General features: G+C 42.7%; 1 protein-coding gene across 8 annotated transcripts in view; it reads right to left on the reverse strand.

Moving 5' to 3' along the window:
• Nucleotides 1-8,164: 8,164 nt before the first annotated feature.
• LOC143315078 (leucine-rich repeat-containing protein 24-like) overlaps nucleotides 8,165-21,856 on the reverse strand; it is a 46,736-nt gene continuing 33,044 nt past the window's right edge. For all 8 annotated transcript variants that reach the window (XM_076722543.1, XM_076722535.1, XM_076722596.1 and 5 more), the window contains 2 exons: nucleotides 14,135-14,710; nucleotides 8,165-11,975 (listed from right to left, as the gene is read on the reverse strand). In XM_076722543.1, the coding sequence (XP_076578658.1) occupies nucleotides 11,568-11,975; nucleotides 14,135-14,710 (984 nt within the window). In that variant the 3' untranslated portion in view covers nucleotides 8,165-11,567. The remainder of the gene's footprint in view (nucleotides 11,976-14,134; nucleotides 14,711-21,856) is intronic.

Genomic DNA, 21,856 nt, shown 5'->3' on the forward strand with positions numbered 1-21,856 from the left:
TAATTTCTTTCTTTTTATTTTTATTTAAAAATTCTCACTCTTTTGTATATATTCTGATGTTGTTTCTAATTTGCATGCACTTCTCATATTAATCTGCTCTACTGATGCTGCTGTAATCTGGAATTTCCCCTCGCGGGACAATGCCTCCAATCAGAGGGTGTTAGCATGCCTGGGTGGTGTTGCCTTATGCTAAAAGTTTAGCAGTGTGTGCAGTGGTCCTTGAAGCTAGTGAGACTAGCCTTGTGTGTAGTGGTTCTTCAACATGCGTGCTGTGATCAAAGTCTAGCATGTTCCCCCCATGACCTTCATCTTACCTGGTTGTAGCTCTCCACTCATTTTATGAATTACTTAAGTGTTGTTAATAAAGATTGTCCTTTTTTGTACGCGGCCCTCGTCTGTGTGTGTGTTCAAGGATTCTGACATTTCTGCCGTTCATTGCTAAAGACAAAACCCACATTTATTACAATATGTATATATCTATATATAGATATATACTAAAAATCACTGAATAAAACCTAGCACTTAAACTCAATAGAAGAAATTAAAAATTCAAGTAATTTTCAACAAGTACAAAGCAGCAGTGGCAGTAACTATTGCAAAGACAAAGTGATTCCTAGTGATGGGTCATACTGTGCCAATATGGCAAGCCAAGTCTGCCAGAAAAACACCACATTCAGTCACGTTTCAACTTCATTACGGCATATTACTTCATAACTTCATTCACAGCATTTTTTCGCCATAATGCACAAAAAAACGCAGCTTTTTACACCATAATGAAGTTCTCCAAGAACGCGCATAAAAAATGGCATTTTGTGCATTAAAACACGCGTAAAATATGTGTGGTGATGTGCACAAACGCGCAATCGCTGATAAAGACAAGCAGACCAAATCAATTCAGCACAGATCTCCTTTGTGGCGTTTGTCCTAACTTACCTTGTAGTTTCTCATAGGTTAATATTTTGGGTGATAGGCAGGAAAATATCCCATAAATTAACTTTGTCATTATTTTAAATTCCTCTTCCATGCATGTATTTTATTTTTTTTTTGTTGTTGTTCATACTTCTATCTCATTGTTGATTTTGACTGGTTTAGTCCCTGGGGAATGAAATGAAGTAGTGGTACAGTGGGTAGAGCTCCACCCCCTCCTAAATGGAGACCTTTTAACTTGCAGGTTCAAATCCCACAAGTGGCATTGTTTACTCTGACCCTTCACAATTTTTTATTTTTTTTACTCTGTCATGCACCACATTGCTATATTGTGATGTGTTTGTTTGTATATAAACCCACTGACGCTCCAGCCCTGTGTTAATAAACGAGATGGCAGAAACCTGTGTGTACTTTCAGTTTTCCTCTAACACAGGGCTGCAACACATACACGCATGGAAGAGGAATTTAAAATAACGACAAAATTTATTTATTGGATATTTTCCTGCCTATCACCCAAAATATTAACCTATGAGAAACTACAAGGTAAGTTAGGACAAACTTTGCCACAAAGGTGATCTGTGCTGAACTGATTTGGTCTGCTTTTCTTGATTAGTGATTGGGCGCAGAAACTTCAAATTCAGTGGCTGAGAGAAAAGATGGGTGGAGATCATTATCGTCCTAGAAAAACACAGTTTTTTACGCGCGTGGCGATGTGCACTAATGCGCGTATTTTATGCGCATTTTTATGCACAAAATGGCGTTCTTGGAGGACTTCATTACAGCGTAAAAATCTGAAAATCTGAAAAAACTGCATTTTTTTTCCACCGTAATGAAGTTGAAACGTGACTGAATGTGGTGTATTTCTGGCAGACTTGGCTTGCCATATGCCGACGCTTCGGAGCATGTGTCCAGAAATCCCGGAAGTGTTTAGTGAAGCGCATATCGACGCTTGTGTCATTTAGGGCCAATGACATCACTGATGACGTTCAAAGCCTCGCTGGTTCAGGAACTGGTTTGACTGTTGGCGCGATTTATGAACATACATATACTGCAATGGATCCGCTCACACTTCGTGGGTTAGTGTTGGTGATTTGTTGGTTTGTGTGTGACAGAGAGGAGCATTTTGATGGAGCCTGTGAGAAAGAGAAAGTTTTCCCCTGTGTGGGAACATTTTTGATCTGATCTCTCCCAGTAAAATTTGTATTTTATACATTATTACAAGTATTTTATGTTTGTTATGCAATGTACTATATTTTTCACTGTCTTTTATTTTAATCCAATGTATTTGCATGAAAATAATTAGAGGAATGTGACTGGACCCAGCCCATATTTTTTTTCTGAATAAAAAATGAATGAAGTCCTCAAGCACAATCAAATTCACTGTCCTCTTCATGTTCAAAGCACATCCACTGCCCCTTACCCTGTTAACACACTGCAACAGTTGTTCCACAGTCATTATGAGTTATTCAGATGTTGACAAAATTCCATCCATCCATCCATCCATCCATCTTCTCCTGCTTCATCCGGGGCCAGGTCGCGGGGGCAGCAGTCTGAGCAGGGACGCCCAAACTTCCCTCTCCCCGGACACTTCCTCTAGCTCTTCCGGGGGGATCCCGAGGCGTTCCCAGGCCAGCCGAGTGACATAGTCACTCCAGTGTGTCCTGGGTCTTCCTCGGGGCCTCCTCCTGGAGGGGCATGCGTGGAACACCTCCCTAGGGAGGCGTCCAGGGGGCATCCGATAGAGATGCCCGAGCCACCTCAGCTGACTCCTCTTGATGTGGAGGAGCAGCGACTCTACTCTGAGCTCCTCCCAGGTGACAGAGCTGTTCCATGGCCAGGACGAAAACCGCATTGTTCCTCCTGACTCCGAGGTTCGACTATTGGCCGGATTCTCCTCTCCAGTGCCCTGGAATAGACTTTCCCAGGGAGGCTGAGGAGTGTGATCCCCTGATAGTTGGAACACACCCTCCGGTCCCCCTTTTTAAACAGAGGGACCACCACCCCAGTCTGCCAGTCCAGAGGCACCGTCCCCAACTGCCACGCGATGTTGCAGAGACGTGTCAACCAGGACAGCCTTGCAACATCCAGGGCGGATCTCATCCACCCCCGGTGCCTTGCCACCGAGGAGCTTGCAAACTACCTCAGTGACTTCAGCCCAGGTGATGGATGAATTGACCTCCAAATCCCCTGTCTCTGCTTCCTCTACAGAAGACATGACAGTGGGATTGAGGAGATCCTCGAACTATTCCTTCCACCGCCCGACAATATCCCCAGTCGAGGTCAACCGCTCCCCACCACCACTGTAAACGGTGTTGACAGAGAACTGCTTCCCCTTCCTGAGGCACCGAACGGTTTGCCAGAATTTCTTCGAGGCCGACTGGTAGTCCTCCTCCATGGCCTCCCCGAACTCCTCCCAGACCCGAGTTTTTGCTTCTACAGCCGCCCGAGCTGCTGCACGTTTGGCCCGCTGGTACCCGTCAGCTGCCTCAGGAGTCCCATTAGCCAACCAGGCCCGATAGGACTCCTTCTTCAGCTTGACGGCATCCCTTACTTCCGGTGTCCACCACCGGGTTCGGAGGCTGCTGCCACGACAGGCACCGGCGACTTTACGGCCACAGCTACGGACGGCTGCATCAGCAATGGAAGTGGAGAACATGGTCCATTCGGACTCTATGTCTCCAACCTCCCTCGGAATCTGGTCGAAGCTCTCCTGGAGGTGAGAGTTGAAGACCTCCCTGACAGCGGGTTCCGCCAGACGTTTCCAACAGACCCTCACGGTTCGTTTGGGTCTGCCTAGTCTGTCCTGCTTTCTCCCCTGCCAGCAGATCCAACTCACCACCAGGTGGTGATCAGTTGACAGCTCAGCCCCTCTCTTTACCCAAGTGTCCAAGACATGCCGCGGAAGGTCAGATGATACGACTACAAAGTCGATCATTGACCTCCGGCCTAGGGTGTCCTGGTGCCACATGCACTGATGGACACCCTTATGCTTGAACATGCTGTTCATTATGGACAAACTGAACACCAGATCAACGCTAAAGTTGACCGGCTGTGGGGAACACTAACACCGACAGCGTCGTCATTGTTTTTCACGAAGCGTAACAGCACTAAACAGGACGCAGCAGCAGGAGAGAGAGAGAGATCGGCTGGTGCGCCGCTACCCGCATTTATGTACCGCTAATGGCACTGGTTAGGAGCCTCGCTGCAGGTGCGGGACCAGAAGAGACAGGGACGTTGCCATTACGACATTGCGGCTACCAGTGGCGGGGCAGACCTAACCTGCCAGTTACACTAAGTACCATACTATTCTGGCTACCTTAAGCAGTTGTCCACTTATCAGATGGCTGGTGGTTCAATCCCTGGCCTCGACAGTCGACATGTCGAAGTATTCTTGAGCAAAATACTGAACCCCTGATTGCCCACGGTGCTGAGCCATCAGTGTGTGAGTGTGTGTTAATGGTTAAAAGCTTGTAATGAGCAGTTGGCCTAGTCATCGAATGAATGTGTATGAAAGGGTGAATGCAGACTTGTGTGGCCATCAGACTACAAAAGCACCATGTACCGAGTACCCTACCTGTTTCCCTTGTTAGCTTGATATACATACTTCTCTTGGTACTAATCATACCCCACTCTGTATCCAGTTGGTGTTGCGGTTTAGTAGCTGTTTTAGTTCTTTATTTAAGAACCATTCTAGTACTGCTGTAAAATGAATGTATCTGGAACACTTGGAGGTCAGAAATTGGAACTTTCACCTCTTCTGATGTTGACTGGAATGCAGCATTATTTCTACAATGATGAGTATAGAGGTCCTCCATGGATGGGGATATGAAGAGTTGTTTTCACAACCCTCTAATGTCTTATGTTAGGGGAGGTGAAAGTAGGCAGTGATGCATCCAGTCAGGATACTCTCAGTTGTGTCACCTGTAGTAATTGCATAGTATCCTGAAATCCATGTTAAGCCTCTGCAGCCTGGGGAGGAAGATGAGCCATTTTCTTGCTGTTTTTGTGATGTTGTCAGTGTGGTGAGTCCACAGGCACATCCCAAGTATCTTAAATTGCATACACGTTTTCCTCACTTGCATCTTTTCCTGAAAGGACACAAGGAAATCATGTGAGGAGGGAGGATAAGAGAAAATCTGTTCTCAGAGAAATGAGACATCCTTTACTCTGAATACTAATAAAGGCACAGTTATCACTGCCAGAGCATTTGTGTTTTCTCTCTGTAGCCTATTGCCTGTTTAACAAACATAAATACATTCATTCATAATGTGAATGTGTCACATTGGAGCCCACTCCTGGGGCTTGGAGCGGCCTCGGGTCCACTGTGATTGGGCTGGGTGGAGGGTTGTCTTGAGGAGTAGACTTTGGGGCTCCCAAGGTTATTAACAAGAGATCAGCCTTTTTTGCATTTCTCCTCATGAATGTTGTTGATAAGACACTTGATGGTTTCAAAATCTTCTTGGCTAAGAACAAAGGCTTTCAACTTACCTCCAGTGTCATTGGTCCACTGCTGAGAGATTCAGCCTTCTTTTGTGTCCTCCTCAGGAGGCGGCCTTTGGAGTTTCCCATCTTGTGGATATTGTGGAAATTTATAACAATTCCCTCCCTTGTCATCATGACTCTGAGGATTTTCCCACTGTGAACTTGGTTCAGTGTGCAGAGGAATGGTTTGACTTGTATTTTGAGTGGACTTGAACTTTGCCAAACCAAGGGGGTCTCAAGGAACCACAAGCAGAGTCAGCTTGCTAGGGCAGGGACTGTTCCTGTGACCTAAGGGTGTGTTCAATGCTGTTTTCCACTCACCCCCCTCTCGTATAAGCACTAATTGGTAGGCATTACAGAGATCAAGTTTTGAAAATACCTACGCTCCCTGCAGGGGCTTGAACGCAGCACTGATCAATGGGAGAGGATACTTCTATTTTACAGTAATGTTCAATTCAATATTCCTTTATTAGTCCATGATGGAAAATTCCAACACGAAAACAGGAAAAGAGAAGAAAAACTCTTAAGAGTCTAGAGAGATGTTGTAACAGGCTGCCGCTCATGCCACCATCTTTAACAGTTGTTTAGTCCTCAGAAGTCAATGCATGGGCGCAGGGTCTTATCTTTCGTGTCCTCAAAGAAGATGATTACCAGAGAGAACGAGAGTGGGCGGAGCAGTTTGATGGGTGACGTTAGCTAGTTGCTTCCCATCTAGCGCGCTAACAAGAACTGTGGAATCGAGGGAGACGAGGGAAATGCCAGCCTGTTTAGCAACTTCTACATCAAGGAAGTTATCTTCCGAGCCAGAATCAATAGGAAACTGGACAAGAGGGGACGTGGGCAAGAAAATCCGTTTCTGGCTCGACAGAATGCCCACACTGCTCTTTTGGCCGCTTAGGGCACTGAGCAATAAAGTGGCTTTCTCACCGCAGTAAAGACAAATGTTGGAGCGCAGACAGGGCTGCCATTCTGCCGGGGTGAGACAGGTCTGCCCCAGGTGCATGGGTTCCTCTTCCACCCCGACTGTAGGAGCAGAACTCGGACTGAGCGGTGGGAAGTTCCCAGCTTGCACTGTGGACAGAGGACGGCCGCCCCTCTCCCGGCGACGCTCCTGCAGGCAGTGATCAAGCCTGATCAACAACGAAATCAACGCATCCAAGTCAGAAGGGTCATCTCTAGAGACCAACTCATCTTTAACTGTCTCACTCAAACCCTTAACAAAAAACCCCTAAGGGCCTCCTCATTCCATCTAGAATCTGCTGCTAGTGTACGAAACTCAACAGAATACACTCAGCTATGGATTTAGATCCCTGGCGCAAACTTAAAAGCCTAGCTGAAGCATTCCCGAAATGATCCGGGTGATTAAACATGGACCTCAGTCTAGCAGTGAATGAATCAAAAGACATACTCTCTTACGCCTGATTGGAGCAAATGGCCTCTGCCCACACGAGCCCCTTCCCCCTAAGTAGCCCCAGTAAAAAGAAAATCTTAGCTTGATCCGAACTAAAAGCCTGAGGTCTTTGGGAAAAAACTAAGCCACACTGCAACAAAAAACCCTGGCATTTACCTAGCTCGTCTGAGAAAGGCTCAGGGGTGGTGAACAAAGATTCATGGGGGAAAGGAGTGTCCACTTGGCCAGAGGCCGATGCCGCCGGTGGAGACACGGGGGGGACACAGGAACAGAAGGAGGGGCTGGTGTGGAAACCCTCAAAACTAACGTAATTAGTTGTGACACCTGCCAGAGGATCTTTTGGTTGTCATCAAACAAAGACTTCAAAAGCTGGTCATGTTGACCCAACAGAATGCCCTGTCTCTCTAAGATGGCAAGAACGGCAGAATCTGATTCTCCTAGCACAAAACTAAGGAGGCGGGCAGGCAGGAATATTAGCATACAACAGTCAATAAGCAGCAGCTGCATGGCAGTGCAAACCTCACCAGGAATGATAACACGGGGAACAAAGATCACGAGCAGAATTCAGAATACCAAGACGATCTGACAACCACAATCAAGAAATGCACTGAAACGAGCTTAAAAACTTGTGGAGGATAGGGAAGCTGATGGATGTCCATTGTTGTGTGCCTGTACCGCTGCCTGTACTGATGATAGACGGATTGCTAGATATTTTTTTGAAATGCCTGTCCTTTTTTTCCAGTTTCAGAAACAGAGTCAGGTTAAGTAAAGCCATTTCCTTTCAGTCAGTCCTAGACAGCGGTGTGAAAATAAAGATGTTACTTGAAGTGAAGCCTCCACCAAGGCCTGTATCAAGGTGGGAGACAGCCATCTTTGATCTTATCTGGATTTTTAAAAAGATTCACTTTAAGCTGGAGTTAACCACCATGGTAACCAGGTAATTAATTATGTCTATCTTTGCTGCACAGCTATCCTGCTCCAGAGGACATGTTGAAGAGGTTTAGACTAGATATTTAATATCTCTGTGATTTGTGTTGATTAGAAAAAAAGAAAAACTTGCAATCTGTTTTTTTTTTTTTTTTTTTTATTGTATTTACACAAAGATACTATGGTTGGACACTAAACATTTTATATGGAGAAAGACAGAGCAAAGGATCCAAAAATACATCCTTCTTTGTGTTGACAAAAATGAGCAGGACAGAGATTTTATTTTCTGTGTACAATATTTCATGTACATAAAAAGAACTTGACTGACTCCAGTCCAAAATTTGGACACTTTTGTCACGAGCTGTCTGAATATGGCACCCCAACTAAATCTGTTGAAAACAAGAAAGCAATGAGATCTTTTTTGTCAAAAATTGTATGTGCACATTATTTAATCACAGAGTTAAATGTAGATGGTAGACAAAACAAAGGAAAAACCTAAATAAATGAGTGAAGAAATATATAACAAATGCAGTTACTTCCACACAGATGCACTGCACAGTACAATGAAGCAATTAACATCCAATCATGCTCTGTGCCATGTATAAAAACACTGAACAGGCTCAGTTGATTCTGATTTTGTATTGAGATGGTGAGAGGAAGAGATCTAAGTGACTGAAAAAGATTTCATTGTTGGGGCATGGGTGGCAGGAGCTTCAGTCACAAAGACTGCTTAACTGGCTAGTGTTTCAATAATAATGGACAAAAGTGACATCTGCATTTAGATCTATGAGAAAGACAAAGTAAACAAGGTGGGAAATTGTGGTCGACAACATGTTTGATGACCATGATGCTGGAGCATTAGTGCAATATGCAAGGAAAAAAAGGAGAGCAACTCCTCCTCAGCTGACTAAGAATGTCAATGCAGGACATGATCAGACTGTGTCAACAGGAACAGTCAATGGACAATTATACCAAGAGGAATGTTATAGTACAGTTGCAATGCATAAGTCCCTCATGACAAAGATGACTGCACAATTGAGAGTTCAATGGTGCAGGAAACATAGGTACCGGCCATCAAATTTTTATATATTATATTATATTATATTATATTATATTATATTATATTATATTATATTATATTATCCTTTGAGGGCCAAAGTCAGTCAGTTTTGAAAACTACGTCTCACAGTTGTCAGTTCTCACAAATATAGATGCAAAGTTCAGTGCATGTCTCTTCAGAATGTGAAACTCCGCAGGACATACATACAGTTTAACACTTGAGCAGAGGTTGTTGTACCTAGCTTTGAGCTTGCTGTTGTTTTGATTTGTTGTAGGTTGTTGGGCACATCAGCTGGTTCCATATTAAACAATGTCACAAATATGTTCAGTTCTTCTTGTTTACTTTTCATGTCCAGTCCTCTCATCAAATGCCTGAATAGTTTTACACACTCACCAGCATATTCAAATGTCATAGCAGGCTTTTGTTTTTGCAGAGTCGGAAAATGCACATCATTACTCCGTTGTAGTTTCACTTGCTACAGCTTTAATTTTGCTTCAAATGATTTCACATTTGAAAGCATGAAGGCAAAAGACACAGGCACTTGCTATCGCTGAGTTCCATGAAAGGTTTTCCCTTTATTTATTTTATTCCCCTGAATTCTTTACACTGACAAACAGACGCTGTGGATTACTGTCTGGTGCTAGCAGCTTTGCAGCAATAATAAGGCAATCCTTCACAAACTCTCCTTCTGAATGAGCTTCTGTGTGAGCACCACTGTGTGCCTGTTGCATTCAGAGACCCTGGGAAGGATGTATTAGTCAACCATTTTATGTTTTTTTTTTAAGTTCAAAAAAGTGTTAAGGAGAAAAGGGACTGGTCTCTTTCAGGATGACCATTCCTCCATCCATGGGGCATGAGTGGTCAATGGTTTCATGAGTATGAAAATGATGTGTCACATGCTATGGCCTTTGCAGTCACTAGATCTCAACCCAACTGAACACCAATGCGACATTTTGGACTGACCTGTTCAACAGAGCTCTCCACCATGATCATTAAAACACCAAAGAAGGAAATATGTTTTGGAAGAATGGTGTTCCATCCCTCCAGCAGAGATCCAGAGACTTGTAGAATCAATGCCAAGGTGCATTGAAGCTGTTCTGTCAGCACCTCGTGGCCCAACTCTTTTCTTCAACACTTAATGTTGGTTTTTCCTTTAATTTGCCACCTGTTTGTATATGTATGCATGTATGTTCGACAAAATATATTGAGGGAAAAAAAGTCCGGCATGTACTGTATGTCAACAAAATATATTGAGAAGAAAATTCTACAGAAGAGAAGCTAGAAAAATTTTGTCATCATTCCTACAGGATCTGAACAGGGACAAAAGCACCTATATTTGTACAATTACCTGACAGGTATAGTTGAGAGAAGGGGGAAAACAGAATATTGGCTCAGAGACGTGATTGTGATTTTTGAATGAAAAAAAGTCCGCTGTAGCCTTGTTATTGGAAGAAAAAGACTGAGTAATTTCCGAGTGGAACACTTCAATCAGATAAATCTTGTTACACATTGCTTTTCTTCTATTCCTCAAGTCCTTACTCACATAGGTTTTCTTTGACAGTAGGAGCAGTTTAACTGCTTTGAAAGGAATTTCTCCTTTTTTTATTAGTTTGTTCATCCTGTGACACTAGATCATGTTACCATTACAAGTCATTTTAATAATGGCAATATAGTAGTCCAAACAATTTATACTGGCCTCATTTTAATCTTTAAATTATATTTCTTTCTATAATTCTTATTCAGTTTCAATTGTGTGATTTTTTTTCGATATTGTTTACCTCGCTGAATAGTATTTTCTACCACAGCAATAGAACCAGAACTCATAATCAGCTTCATGATAAAACAGTTATCCAGAATTTCCAATGTTAGGCTCAGCGAAGGAAGGCAAACCCACAGAGAGCCAGTTTAGGTTGGAAATCACTTTGCAACAAAGATGGCAGAGTTTCACTGGTGATGTCTGGAACTGGACAGGACATTAATCAGAATTGATCAGTATGAAAAACTATGGAACATTAAGACCTTTTGAAAATAACCAGAAGTTTGTTTTGAAATCCTTGCTCTGTGATAATTAACATGTTCCCACACCTTAAAACAGCTAGTTAAAAAATTCAGCTGTTGCTGTCCCACACTCGCCACACTGCCTTCAGATGCTTAATAGCCTGCACAGTCTGAGATTAAATTAAAATATTAACACTGACATTAACAAACATAATATAAAACATAATATGGTTCCCACGTGCTCAAACTGGAAGTTCCCATGGTTTCCCCCTTTTGTTTTACTTATCCTGCAAAAACAATGAGCACTGTCTAGATGTTAACTCTTGTTCGGCAATGGTGGTGGAAGGTTTCTGATATGAAAGTAGTTCTGACAAATGCTGACCCAGATATTAATGTACAGTACAGGACAGATCAGTTGTGTGCAGCTCAGTATATATCTGAGTCCAGTTAAAATTGTCTTTGAGTGTAGGGAATTTGAATGGCAATCTACCCACTAGCCCACTCACCACTGAAGTTTTGGCATCGGAGTATGTCCATTGAAAAGTCTTAGTGCTATTGATTCAATAAACCAGATTGTGAGCTTTGCCAGGTATGTCAGTCTTGTCCAATAAAAGTAAATAGGTCATGTAGAAAGTAAATTGTTGCACAAGAGAAGAGTATTTCTGTGAGACACAACTGTCTTCAGATAAGATGTGACAGGCTTTGCCATAAACTGCTGAATTCACTGTGCTGTAGTTGATCCCCTGCTGAGGGGCTCCCCCTTCAGCAGTGGATCTCATAGGCAATCTGAGAGTCCATGAACAGGCCTGTGTGATTAAGAAACATCCCTTCAGCTTCCGATGTGATCACCGGCTCAGCCTCCCCTCCCTCCCCGGCCATTCTCCTCATGGTCCGTATGTCACCCTCTTGCTGTTGTTGCTGCTGTTTGTTGGGGGCTAGAGTAGGACTCATCTGGGTGGGACCTGAGGAGAGGGTGTGGCTGGAGGAGTCTGATGGAGCAGGGCAACCCAGGTTAGTGGTGGAGACAGCTGTGGGTGGAGCAGGAGGCAGCACAGGCTTGGCCCTGTTCAGGACATACATCTCATGGCCACGCTCGTCACGGTACTCCTCCAGCTGGGCAAAGGTGGTGGGGCCATCAGAGTAGTCATTCACATACAGGATACTTTCCTCCTGCAGGTGAAAATTCATGGTCATCACTATTGGGGTCCACCAAAATACAAAACAATTGAAAAATTTGAGGTTTTAATATTCTACAACTGTACTGAATAGCACACATTTTCACTGTAATCAGAGAGATAAGACGTTAGAAAAATGCATCATGCCAGGTGAGGTGTTAATCCATGAAGAGTTTTGTGGGTTATCAGTTTATGTAATACAAGTACAATTCCAAAAAATTTGGATGCTGTGCAAAACATAAATAAAAACAGAATGCAGTCATTTGCAAATGAACTGTTTACTGACAATGTTTTTATGAAGTGGTCCTGAGCCCATATAGTAATATCCTTGATACGATGATGTGTTTCACAAAGTGGTGAGCCTCGCCCCATCCTTGCTTGTAAATGACTGAGCCTTTCAAAAACGTCCCTTTCATACCCAATCAAGATACTCTGACCTGTTACCAATTAACATCTTTACCCGTTTATCAAACTTTCCCAGTGTTTTGCTGCCCTTGTCCCAACTTGTTTGAAATGTGTTGCTGGCACCAAATTCAGAATAAGCCTATATATTATCATATCTTTACAAAAATCAATGACATTGATGAGGTAAAACATGAAATATATTGTCCTTGAACTGTTTCCATTTTAGTGAATGTCAAAAAGGACTACAAAATTATCACTTTCTGTTTTATTTATGTTTTACATATTGTCTCAACTTGTTTGGAATTGCAGTTGTACTGTATGTTAAAAAAGTAACTTATTTCACTGTGCATCCATCCATACACAATGTCAACATTCTTGTACACAGTACACACAGTTTACAGAAACAATATTACATGTATAAAGACACTACTGTATCTGCTGTTCTTTATCTATTTTCATAACTACTTGTATATAATTTTTATGTTTATCTTTTCTTGTATGTATGCTAGCTTTCTTATCCTTGTTTTAGCTGTACATTGTTACCAAACTTGCCTGTTTCCGACCACGTCTGTTCTCCTGTTCCCTGGTAAATACCATAGCCCCTGTCCCTGACCACGAGTCTTGCTTTTCACTTCCTGGATTTTGGTTTGTCTGAGACTGTTTGGTGTTTGCCGCACCAAACTCGTAAAGAGACTCTGAGACTTTATACTCAGTCCATCCTGCCTGTGTCTGATTCACTGTACATTAGTAGCGTCAATATTAAAGTGATTTAAGTTATATCCATGTTGTGGTGATTCTGCACTTGGGTCCTAATCCCCCCACGTCACACCCTTAGGCATATTATCTATGAGTTTAGCTCTGGTTTGCAAGAGACCTTCAAACCAAGGGCTCCTGGTTGTGCCTTACTCAAGGACTTGTGTTGACCAAGCATTTGCTGTCCTGGCTCCAGGTTATGGAGCAGTCTCCCTCATGGGGTTGGATCATCAACTCTGCTGAGTGCTTTACATCACAAGACCTGCTTATTCTCAAAGGGAGAATGCAACACAAATGCTTCTGTGCCATGATATATTCTTGTTTGTCTTTTAATTTATTGTTTTTTCAAATGCATGTTGTTTGTATTCTTTTTAGGTTGTTAGTTTTTGTGAATAACAAACTTTGTAAAGCCTGGTTTTGAAAAATTTTAAAGTTTTACCATTCCATAGGGTGGACAGTAGAATTCAGCCAAACATCAGTTCCAACGGAAAGGTTTAAAGAAAGCTATGCTAACCTTTCATCCATATAATGTTATGTATATCAAATTGTATATCACAGTGGCACGGTGGCAACACTGTCACCTCACAGCAAGAAGGTCCCGGGTTCGTTTCTCATTGCGGGCACCGGGGGTGTCTCCTCCACCATGCCCCACCCCATGTTCACTATAAAATATACCCCCACTAAAAAAAACCTGACCAATGGTGACCAATGGTGACGACGAGATGGGTCCCTGGGCGCCGGTCTGGCTGCCCACCGCTCCTGGTCTGCCGCGGAGGACAGACGACCAGGATGGGTGAAAAGCGGAGGATAAATTTCACCTCGTGTGCAGTGCAGTGTGCATGTGTGTGACGAATAAAGGGGAATGTCTCCCCCCGAAATTATCAAATTCGGTATTCCAAAAATATCTACCCTACACAGTTCGTCTCAGTTATCAGGTTGGACATTATAAGAGTTTTGTTTTAAAAATATGCTATTTACTCTTGTACAGACACACACCTTCTCAGCCCCATCAGCTTCCTTGTCTCGTTGGTGATGGCGGCTATAGATCATGGCAACCAGCAGGAGAGCAGTCAGAGCCAGCAAGGAGATACCCACAGCAATGGCAGTCTGAGTGGCAGCTCCCAGAGCACTGAAAGCCATACTGCCCACAGCATACAGGGGCTCCCGGCTCACATCTGAGCCCAAAGCAGGACCATGGCTCCTGAGCCGGGGCCAGGCAGGGGAATATGGTGAGGACACCTGGGACCATGAGGCCCAGATAGAGGAGGAGGAGGAGGAGGAGGAAGTGGATGAGTTGATGGCGAGCTGAAAGGTCACCCTGGCCACGCCCCCTGCATTCCATGCTTCACATTCATAGAAACCTGCGTGAGCCACAGTCACATTACTGAGAAACAGCATTCCACTGCCAGTATCAGGGTCAAAGCGCTCGCCTTCAGTCTTCTGCAGACTGACTCTGCCTTCCTCTGAGGGCTCCTCTGGTCTGCCTAATGCAACTCCTCCAGCACCCAGCTCCTGAACCAGGCCTCTGGGGGAAAGCACCACTTTACCCTGGGATGCCTTCCTCCAGGTCACCTGCAAAGATAATCAGTGTTTCTTGTTAAGAGGATTATCATCATACAGATAATAAAAAAATCTGACTAATGTAACAATTCCTTTCAACATGAATTGAACAGTCCACCATGGTTTTACTGTTAAATATCTACTCCTACTTTTGTTCATTAAAATAAAAAAAAATTGATATATTTTTTCAAAGCTTAATGCTAACTAAAATTAAAATCAGAATATCAAAGAGGAACAGAACCTATATTACAGACTGATTGTAGAATGGGCCAAGGCCCAGAGGGTTGGAAGGCTCTTAAAGGCAAGGCAAGGCAAGGCAAGGCAAATTTATTTGTATAGCACAATTCATACACCAGGCAATTCAAAGTGCTTTACAGAAGCATAAAAATACATTAAAATCATACATTTCAAAGAAAGAAAGAAAGAAAGAAAGAAAGAGATTAGAAGAGAATAGAGAAATAAAAATAAAATACAATTAAAGGAACATTAAAAACTGAAGCCAGAAAAAGACAATAAATTAGCGTTTAAGACAATAATTTAGCATTTAAAATGATTACTTTAAGTAAAAGCTGTAGCGAATAATAATGTTTTCAACCCTGATTTAAATGAGCTGACAGTTGGTGCAGACCTCAAGTGTGCAGGGAGAGTGTTCCACAGGTGAGGAGCATAATAACTGAAAGCTGCTTCACTTTGTTTGGTTCTCATTCTGGGAACACACAATAGACCTGTCCCTGATGACCTGAGAGGTCTGGATACTTCATATGGAGTTAATAAATCTACGATATATTTCGGTCCTAGACCATTTAATGCTTTGTAGACCAACAGTAAGATTTTGAAGTCTATTCTTTGACTTACTGGAAGCCAATGCAGTGATCTGAGGACTGGTGTAATATGGTCCATTTTTCTGGTGTTTGTAAGGACTCGTGCAGCAGCATTTTGAATCAGCTGTAGTTGCCGAATTGATTTTTTGTTTAGGCCGGTAAAGACTCCATTGCAATAGTCCAACCTACTGAAAATAAATGCATGAACCAGTTTTTCCATGTCTTCTTTGGACAGACATCCCTTAATTCTGGTTATATTTTCAGGTGGTAGTAGGCTGATTTGGTAATGAGCTTTAACTGGCTGTTAAAATTCAGGTCAGAATCAATAATTACACCAAGATTTCTGGCTTTATCTGTTGTTGTCAGTGACATGGAATTAAGGTGAGCACTGATCTTTGACCTTTCATTTTTGGGGCCAAATACAATCACTTCTGTCTTATCTGCATTAAGCTGAAGGAAATTCTGGCACATCCACTCATTGATTTGATGAATACACTCACTCAGTGAAAGTAAGGGACTGTAGTCATGTGATGACACAGAAATATAAAGTTGTGTATCATCTGCATAAGTATGATAAGAAATATTATGTTGCTCCATGATCTGAGCTAGGGGCAACATGTAGATGTTGAAAAGAAGTGGTCCGAGAATGGACCCTTGTGGCACCCCACACATCAGCTTTTGTCGTTCAGACACATGCTCACCAATTGACACAAAGTAGTCTCTGACTTGCAAATAAGATTTGAACCAGTGTAGTACAGTGCCAGTAAGTCCCACCCACTTTTCCAGTCTGTCAAGAAGTATGTCATGATCAACTGTATCAAAGGCAGCACTGAGATCTAATAATACTAAGACTGAGGTTTTGGAAGCATCATTATTCAGATGTATGTCATTTAAAACTTTGATAAGTACAGTCTCAGTACTGTGGTGTGGACGAAATCCAGACTGAAATGCATTAAAAAGATTGTTCTGCATCATGAAAGCATGCATTTGTTGAAAAACAACCCTTTCAATAATTTTTCCTAGAAAGGGAAGATTTGATATTGGCCTGTAGTTACTTATCGCTGAAGCATCCAGATTAGTCTTTTTTAGGAGAGGTTTTATTACTGCAGTTTTCAGGGCCTGGGGAAAGTGACCAGACTGAAGAGAATTATTTATTATCTGCAACACATCTGGAGCTATGCAATTAAAGACATTTTTAAAAAAGTTTGTTGGCAGAGTATCAAGGCAGCATGTTGTGGATTTTAACTGTGATACAGTTTCTGCCAGCCTTGTATGATCTAGAAGGTTAAAATGTGCTAGATTAACTGGAGAACAAGAAGGCACAGATGGACTTATCATTTTGCCTGAGCTGGAGCTGCACACTGTTTGTCTTATCCTTGAAATTTTATCTGTAAAAAAGGCTGCAAATTCATTGCATGACTTGTTGGATAGCAGCTCAGGAGGGACTGATGCTGTCGGGTTTGTCAGTCTATCCACAACAGAAAACAAAGTGCGGGCATTATTACAGTTTCTGTTGATAATCTCTGAGAAGAATGCTTGCCTTGCCTTCTTTAGTTCATGGTTATAGGTGTGGAGACTGTTTTTGTAAATCTCATAATGAACCTGGAGTTTAGTTTTTCGCCACCTGCGCTCTGCCTGTCTGCAGACTCTTTTCTGGACTTTGACCAGTGTGGTGTTTCTCCAAGGTGTCTTTTTCCTTCCTGATAAAACTTTTGTCTTAACTGGGGCGATGGAGTCAATAATAGCCATAACTTTGGAACTGAAACTATTTACAAGGTCATCAGCTGAGGGCAGTGTTGGTGATGGTGTAAAACACTGAGTAAAGACTGCACAGGTGTTATCATTAATATAACGCTTTTTGATTACCTCTGTTCCACTTTTGTTAAGAGTAGCAGGTATGGCCATTTTAAATGACACACAGTAATGATCAGAAAGAGCAACATCCATCACCACAACCTCAGAGATATTGAGCCCTTTGGAAATAACCAAATCTAATATATGCCCTTTGTTATGTGTTGAATGTGTTACGTGCTGAGATAGGCCAAAATGATCCAGGATGTTTAGAAGTTCTTTAGCACATCCATCTTTGAGATTATCAACATGAATGTTGAAGTCACCCACTAACACAACACAGTCAAAATCAATACAAACAACAGACAGTAGATTGGCAAACTCATCGGAAAATTTTGCACTGTATTTTGGAGGCTTGTAGATGGTTACGAAGACTGATCGACAGGGAGACTTAGATTGAATGGCAACATATTCAAAAGATTCAAACTGACCATAAGAGACTCTGCTGAATTGAATGCTATCCTTAAACAAAATGGCGACTCCACCTCCTCTCTTATGCATTCTTACTTCACTTATGAAACTGAAGTTCGGAGGGGCTGACTCATTGAGAACTGCTGCGCTGTTATCTTGTCCTAACCAAGTTTCAGTTAAAAACATAAAATCAAGCTTGTGCTTGATGATAAAGTCATTGATTAAGAATGATTTGCCTGCCAAAGACCTAACATTTAAAAGAGCTAAATTAAATGTGCTAAAAAGTCCAACATCCCCATGTTTTAGAACATACTGTGGCTGACGTGGAATACATGTTATATTCGATGATGTGATGTTTCTGGAGAGATGGGCCGAGGACAGGGTGGTTGTGGGGGGCGGGGTGGAATTTGGGGGGACAGGACCTCAGATGGGCGAGGAGTAAGTCTGATACCCGCGCTGACAAGTTTGTTCATTTGGTCAGTGAACTCCAGAAGGGGGGAGGATGGTGATGGGATACCCAGTGAAGATGATGAGCTAGATGGAGTTTGGGCAGTTGGAGATGGTGACCTAGGTGGAATTTTAGTGGTTGGAGTCAGTGAATCCTCACGAGCAGTGGCCCCTGGTGGAGGACATGAGGCATCCCCTTTTTTGCTCTGGCATCCTTCATGGTTAGAGCATACAGGCGGGGGGAGAGTTGGTTCTCCTTCATGTTTTGGTGTTTGCTGCTTTTGTTTGGATTCCTCTTGTCTCTTGTCCTTGGGAGTGGGAACAGTGTTACGCAGGAAGAAAGATAGGTTGGAGGCAAAAAGTTTTACTCCTGACTTGTTTAGGGAAAGTCCGTCTCCTTTGAAAAAATGTCTGCGGTCCCAGAAAAAGTTGAAATTGTCAATAAAATGCACTGAGTGGACATCACATGCAGTTGAAAGCCATCTGTTTACTGCCAATAATCTGCTAAATCTCTCTCCTCCTCCTCTGACTGGTGGTAAAGGCCCACTGAAGAAGACCTCAGCATTCAGAGAGCTCACTGCATTTAGCAGTTTATCTAAATCTCGTTTGAGCACTTCAGATTGTCGTTTCGCAATATCATTTGCACCTGTGTGCAGTACAAGGTATTTCAAAGTTGGAATTTCTGCAACAAGACTGAGGATTCTGTCGGTCATGTTGGAGACCGTATCATCAGGAAAGCACAATACTTTCGTGTTTCTGCTGTACATGCTTCCCACGTCTTTAATAGCAGAATCACCAACAACCAGAGTCTCAGGACCAGTCCGTAGCTTTCCGTGTAGCTTTCTAGCTTCTGACTTCCTGTCAGGCCTTACCCTTCTCTGTGAGTCAGAGGAGTTATCCAGGTTTTCAGTTGGAGATCCAGGGTCCTGCAGTAGTGGAGCAAACCGATTTTGTAACTGCACACTAGCTGGTTTGGGAGCTTTGTTGCTCACCTTCCCTTTAGCTTTTATCCACAGCTGTGCCTTACTCTGCACAGGTGTTGAGGAGGATGATAACGCAGGCCAGCCTGTCGCATCACAGATCTCTGGGCGCTGGGTTCTACCTGTTGGACGTCTCCCCATATCAGCTGATTTACTCTTGGGCTTTGCCCCGAGAGCATTCCAGGGAGGACTGATACTGGCAGATTTATTACCCGGTACACAGCCCTTTAGTTTCGTGGGAGCTGTATCAGAGCCAATTAGCTGGATGTTAGCATTCTCCAGTCCGCTGTTTTGAGTCAGCGGCAAAGTGCTGTCATTTCCACAAGGTCCGTTCACTTCTGCGTTTATTTCCAGACGCTGAACTTTAGTTTCCAACACTGCAACCTGCTGCAGAAGTTTGTAGAGGTCATCTGTGGAGAAAGGAGGCATCTTGGTGCTAGTTAGTTAGCTTTAGCTGCCAGCAGGCTTTTTCTGTTGGTAGGCTGTAGCAGGCTTTTTCTGTCAGTAGGCCAGAGCAGAGTGTATCCGTGAAATATCAGAGGTCCCAAGGGTCATCCACAACTTTTAAATATTTGTCCATAAAATATGTCTTTAGATGTCCAACTCAGCCAAAAATTAAAACTTTCAAGTTTAAGGAAAATTAAAATAAATACAGAAAACAAGATGGGAAATCAGGAGCCCAGACAGAAACCAGCTACCAGAGGAGGAGGAGGAGGAGCTGTTCACAGGATATGTTCACAACGTTGCTAATCTGTTAAAACAATTCAGGTACCCATATGTACGTTGAAACTGTATTTGCTTGCTGCAATCATTCAAGGAGCATGCCTACCTGACTAACCAGCAGTTTTCCCCAAAATCCACAAACTTCATACACAACCCCACCTCAGGCCAGTAGTCTCAGGAAAAGGCTCTGTCACTGACCCATTATCAAAATGTGTTTACTTGTTTCCCTCGCATCTTTGAGAGACAAAAGATTATTTGACTTCTTGTACTTTGAATCAGAATATGATGTAGAGAACTTATATGGTTGTATTCCCCGTGAAGATGCTTTGTACTTAGTGGGATGTTTCTCTCTTGGATAGGTAACAAAGTCCCATTCCCATTAGAATTGATACATCTTGTTCTGATTCGCAACTATACATATACAAATATGAATCCAACAGGCTGGGACCACAGTAAATTTCAGGGCAAATTAACATCCTGGATGAATTTCAAACAGGCTTTTGAACATACTACAGCAGTGAAACTGCTCTCAATAAAATAATCTGCAACCTCAGACTAAATTAAGATGAAAATAAGGTGTCAATTCTTGCCCTCTTAAACCAAAGTGCAGCACCTGATGACAGGGTCACTAGTGAACATGACTTCTTAATCAATCATCTTGAAAAGTTGGTTGGTGTTTCTCACTGTGTTAAACTGGTTTAGAGCATACATCAAATGGAGAACGCTTTACGTGAGTCTTGGAGTTTATGTATCAGAGAAACATTAGATTAGATTAGATTAGATTAGATTAGATTAGATTAGATTAGATTAGATTAGATTAGATTGAACATTACTGATCCATTTGGGAGGACCCCTTGAGGAAATTGGAGTTCCAGCACCTCAAAGCGATAGAGATAAAGGGTAATAAAATACAATAGAAATAGAGAAAAATATGAGAAAACATTTATTTTGGGTTTGCACCCACTGGGTGACATCGTTAGAGGGCACAATGTATGTTTCAGGCTTCTCAGGGTCTGTGCAGATCAGCTCTGTGGGGTCATTCTGCACATCAACATAAGCCTTAGTCTGGAAAGAGTTCTAGCCCTGTGTGGTTCTAGTCCAAAACCACCTCTGTCACCTGGTGAGCTGCAAGCTGGAGCCCCTACAGTTCCCATATCAACCAGGCATTGGTGTGGAAGACTTAGTCATCTACCCGCTTCATAGATCCCTTTCCCATCTGGAAAGCACTAGGAGCACTGTAACGGTTGTGTTTTTGACCTCTCCAGCGCTTTCAACATAATCCAACCATCACTGCTCAGGGAGAAGCTGGAAGGAGCTGAATGCATGGACCATCAACTATGTCACCAAGAGACCACAGTATGTGAGGTTTCATACTTAAAGACTTCAGACTTAAAAATCCTCACCTGGTACTTGTTTTACTGTTGTCACGAGCGCAACCGCAAGTGCCGTTGTGCAGATGTGAATTGTAGAAAAAAAAAGAATGAAACAATGGGCAAAAATGGAAAAAGAAATGCAACAAAAAATATACACATAAAAAAAATCTTCAAATTCGGGCCCTGACTAGAGGACTCTAGCAACTGCTGCCCTACCAGGCCACAAGCTGCACACCCACCACAGACAGTCTCTACCTTGGGTTTTATAGTGGAAGCTCCTGCTGTGAGACAAACGACTATTAATTGAAATCAATGAACCACCACATGCAGTACTTACAAATATATTTCTGTGCATATCAACATATCGCTCAATCTGTCCCGACACAGAAATATCATGATTGCTTTATTTAAGGCCCCCACAAGAGCATTTCTGCAATACCACTTGGAACACCCCTCTCTATTAGCTTGCATATGGTACTTTCTGGGTTCTCCCTATATAAATGAACTGTGGACTCTCCCACTTTCGGTCTGACAGTCAGACCAGAAAGGAGG

This window comes from Chaetodon auriga, chromosome 3 (assembly GCF_051107435.1).
Source record: "Chaetodon auriga isolate fChaAug3 chromosome 3, fChaAug3.hap1, whole genome shotgun sequence".
Classification (NCBI taxonomy): Eukaryota; Metazoa; Chordata; class Actinopteri; order Chaetodontiformes; family Chaetodontidae; genus Chaetodon; species Chaetodon auriga.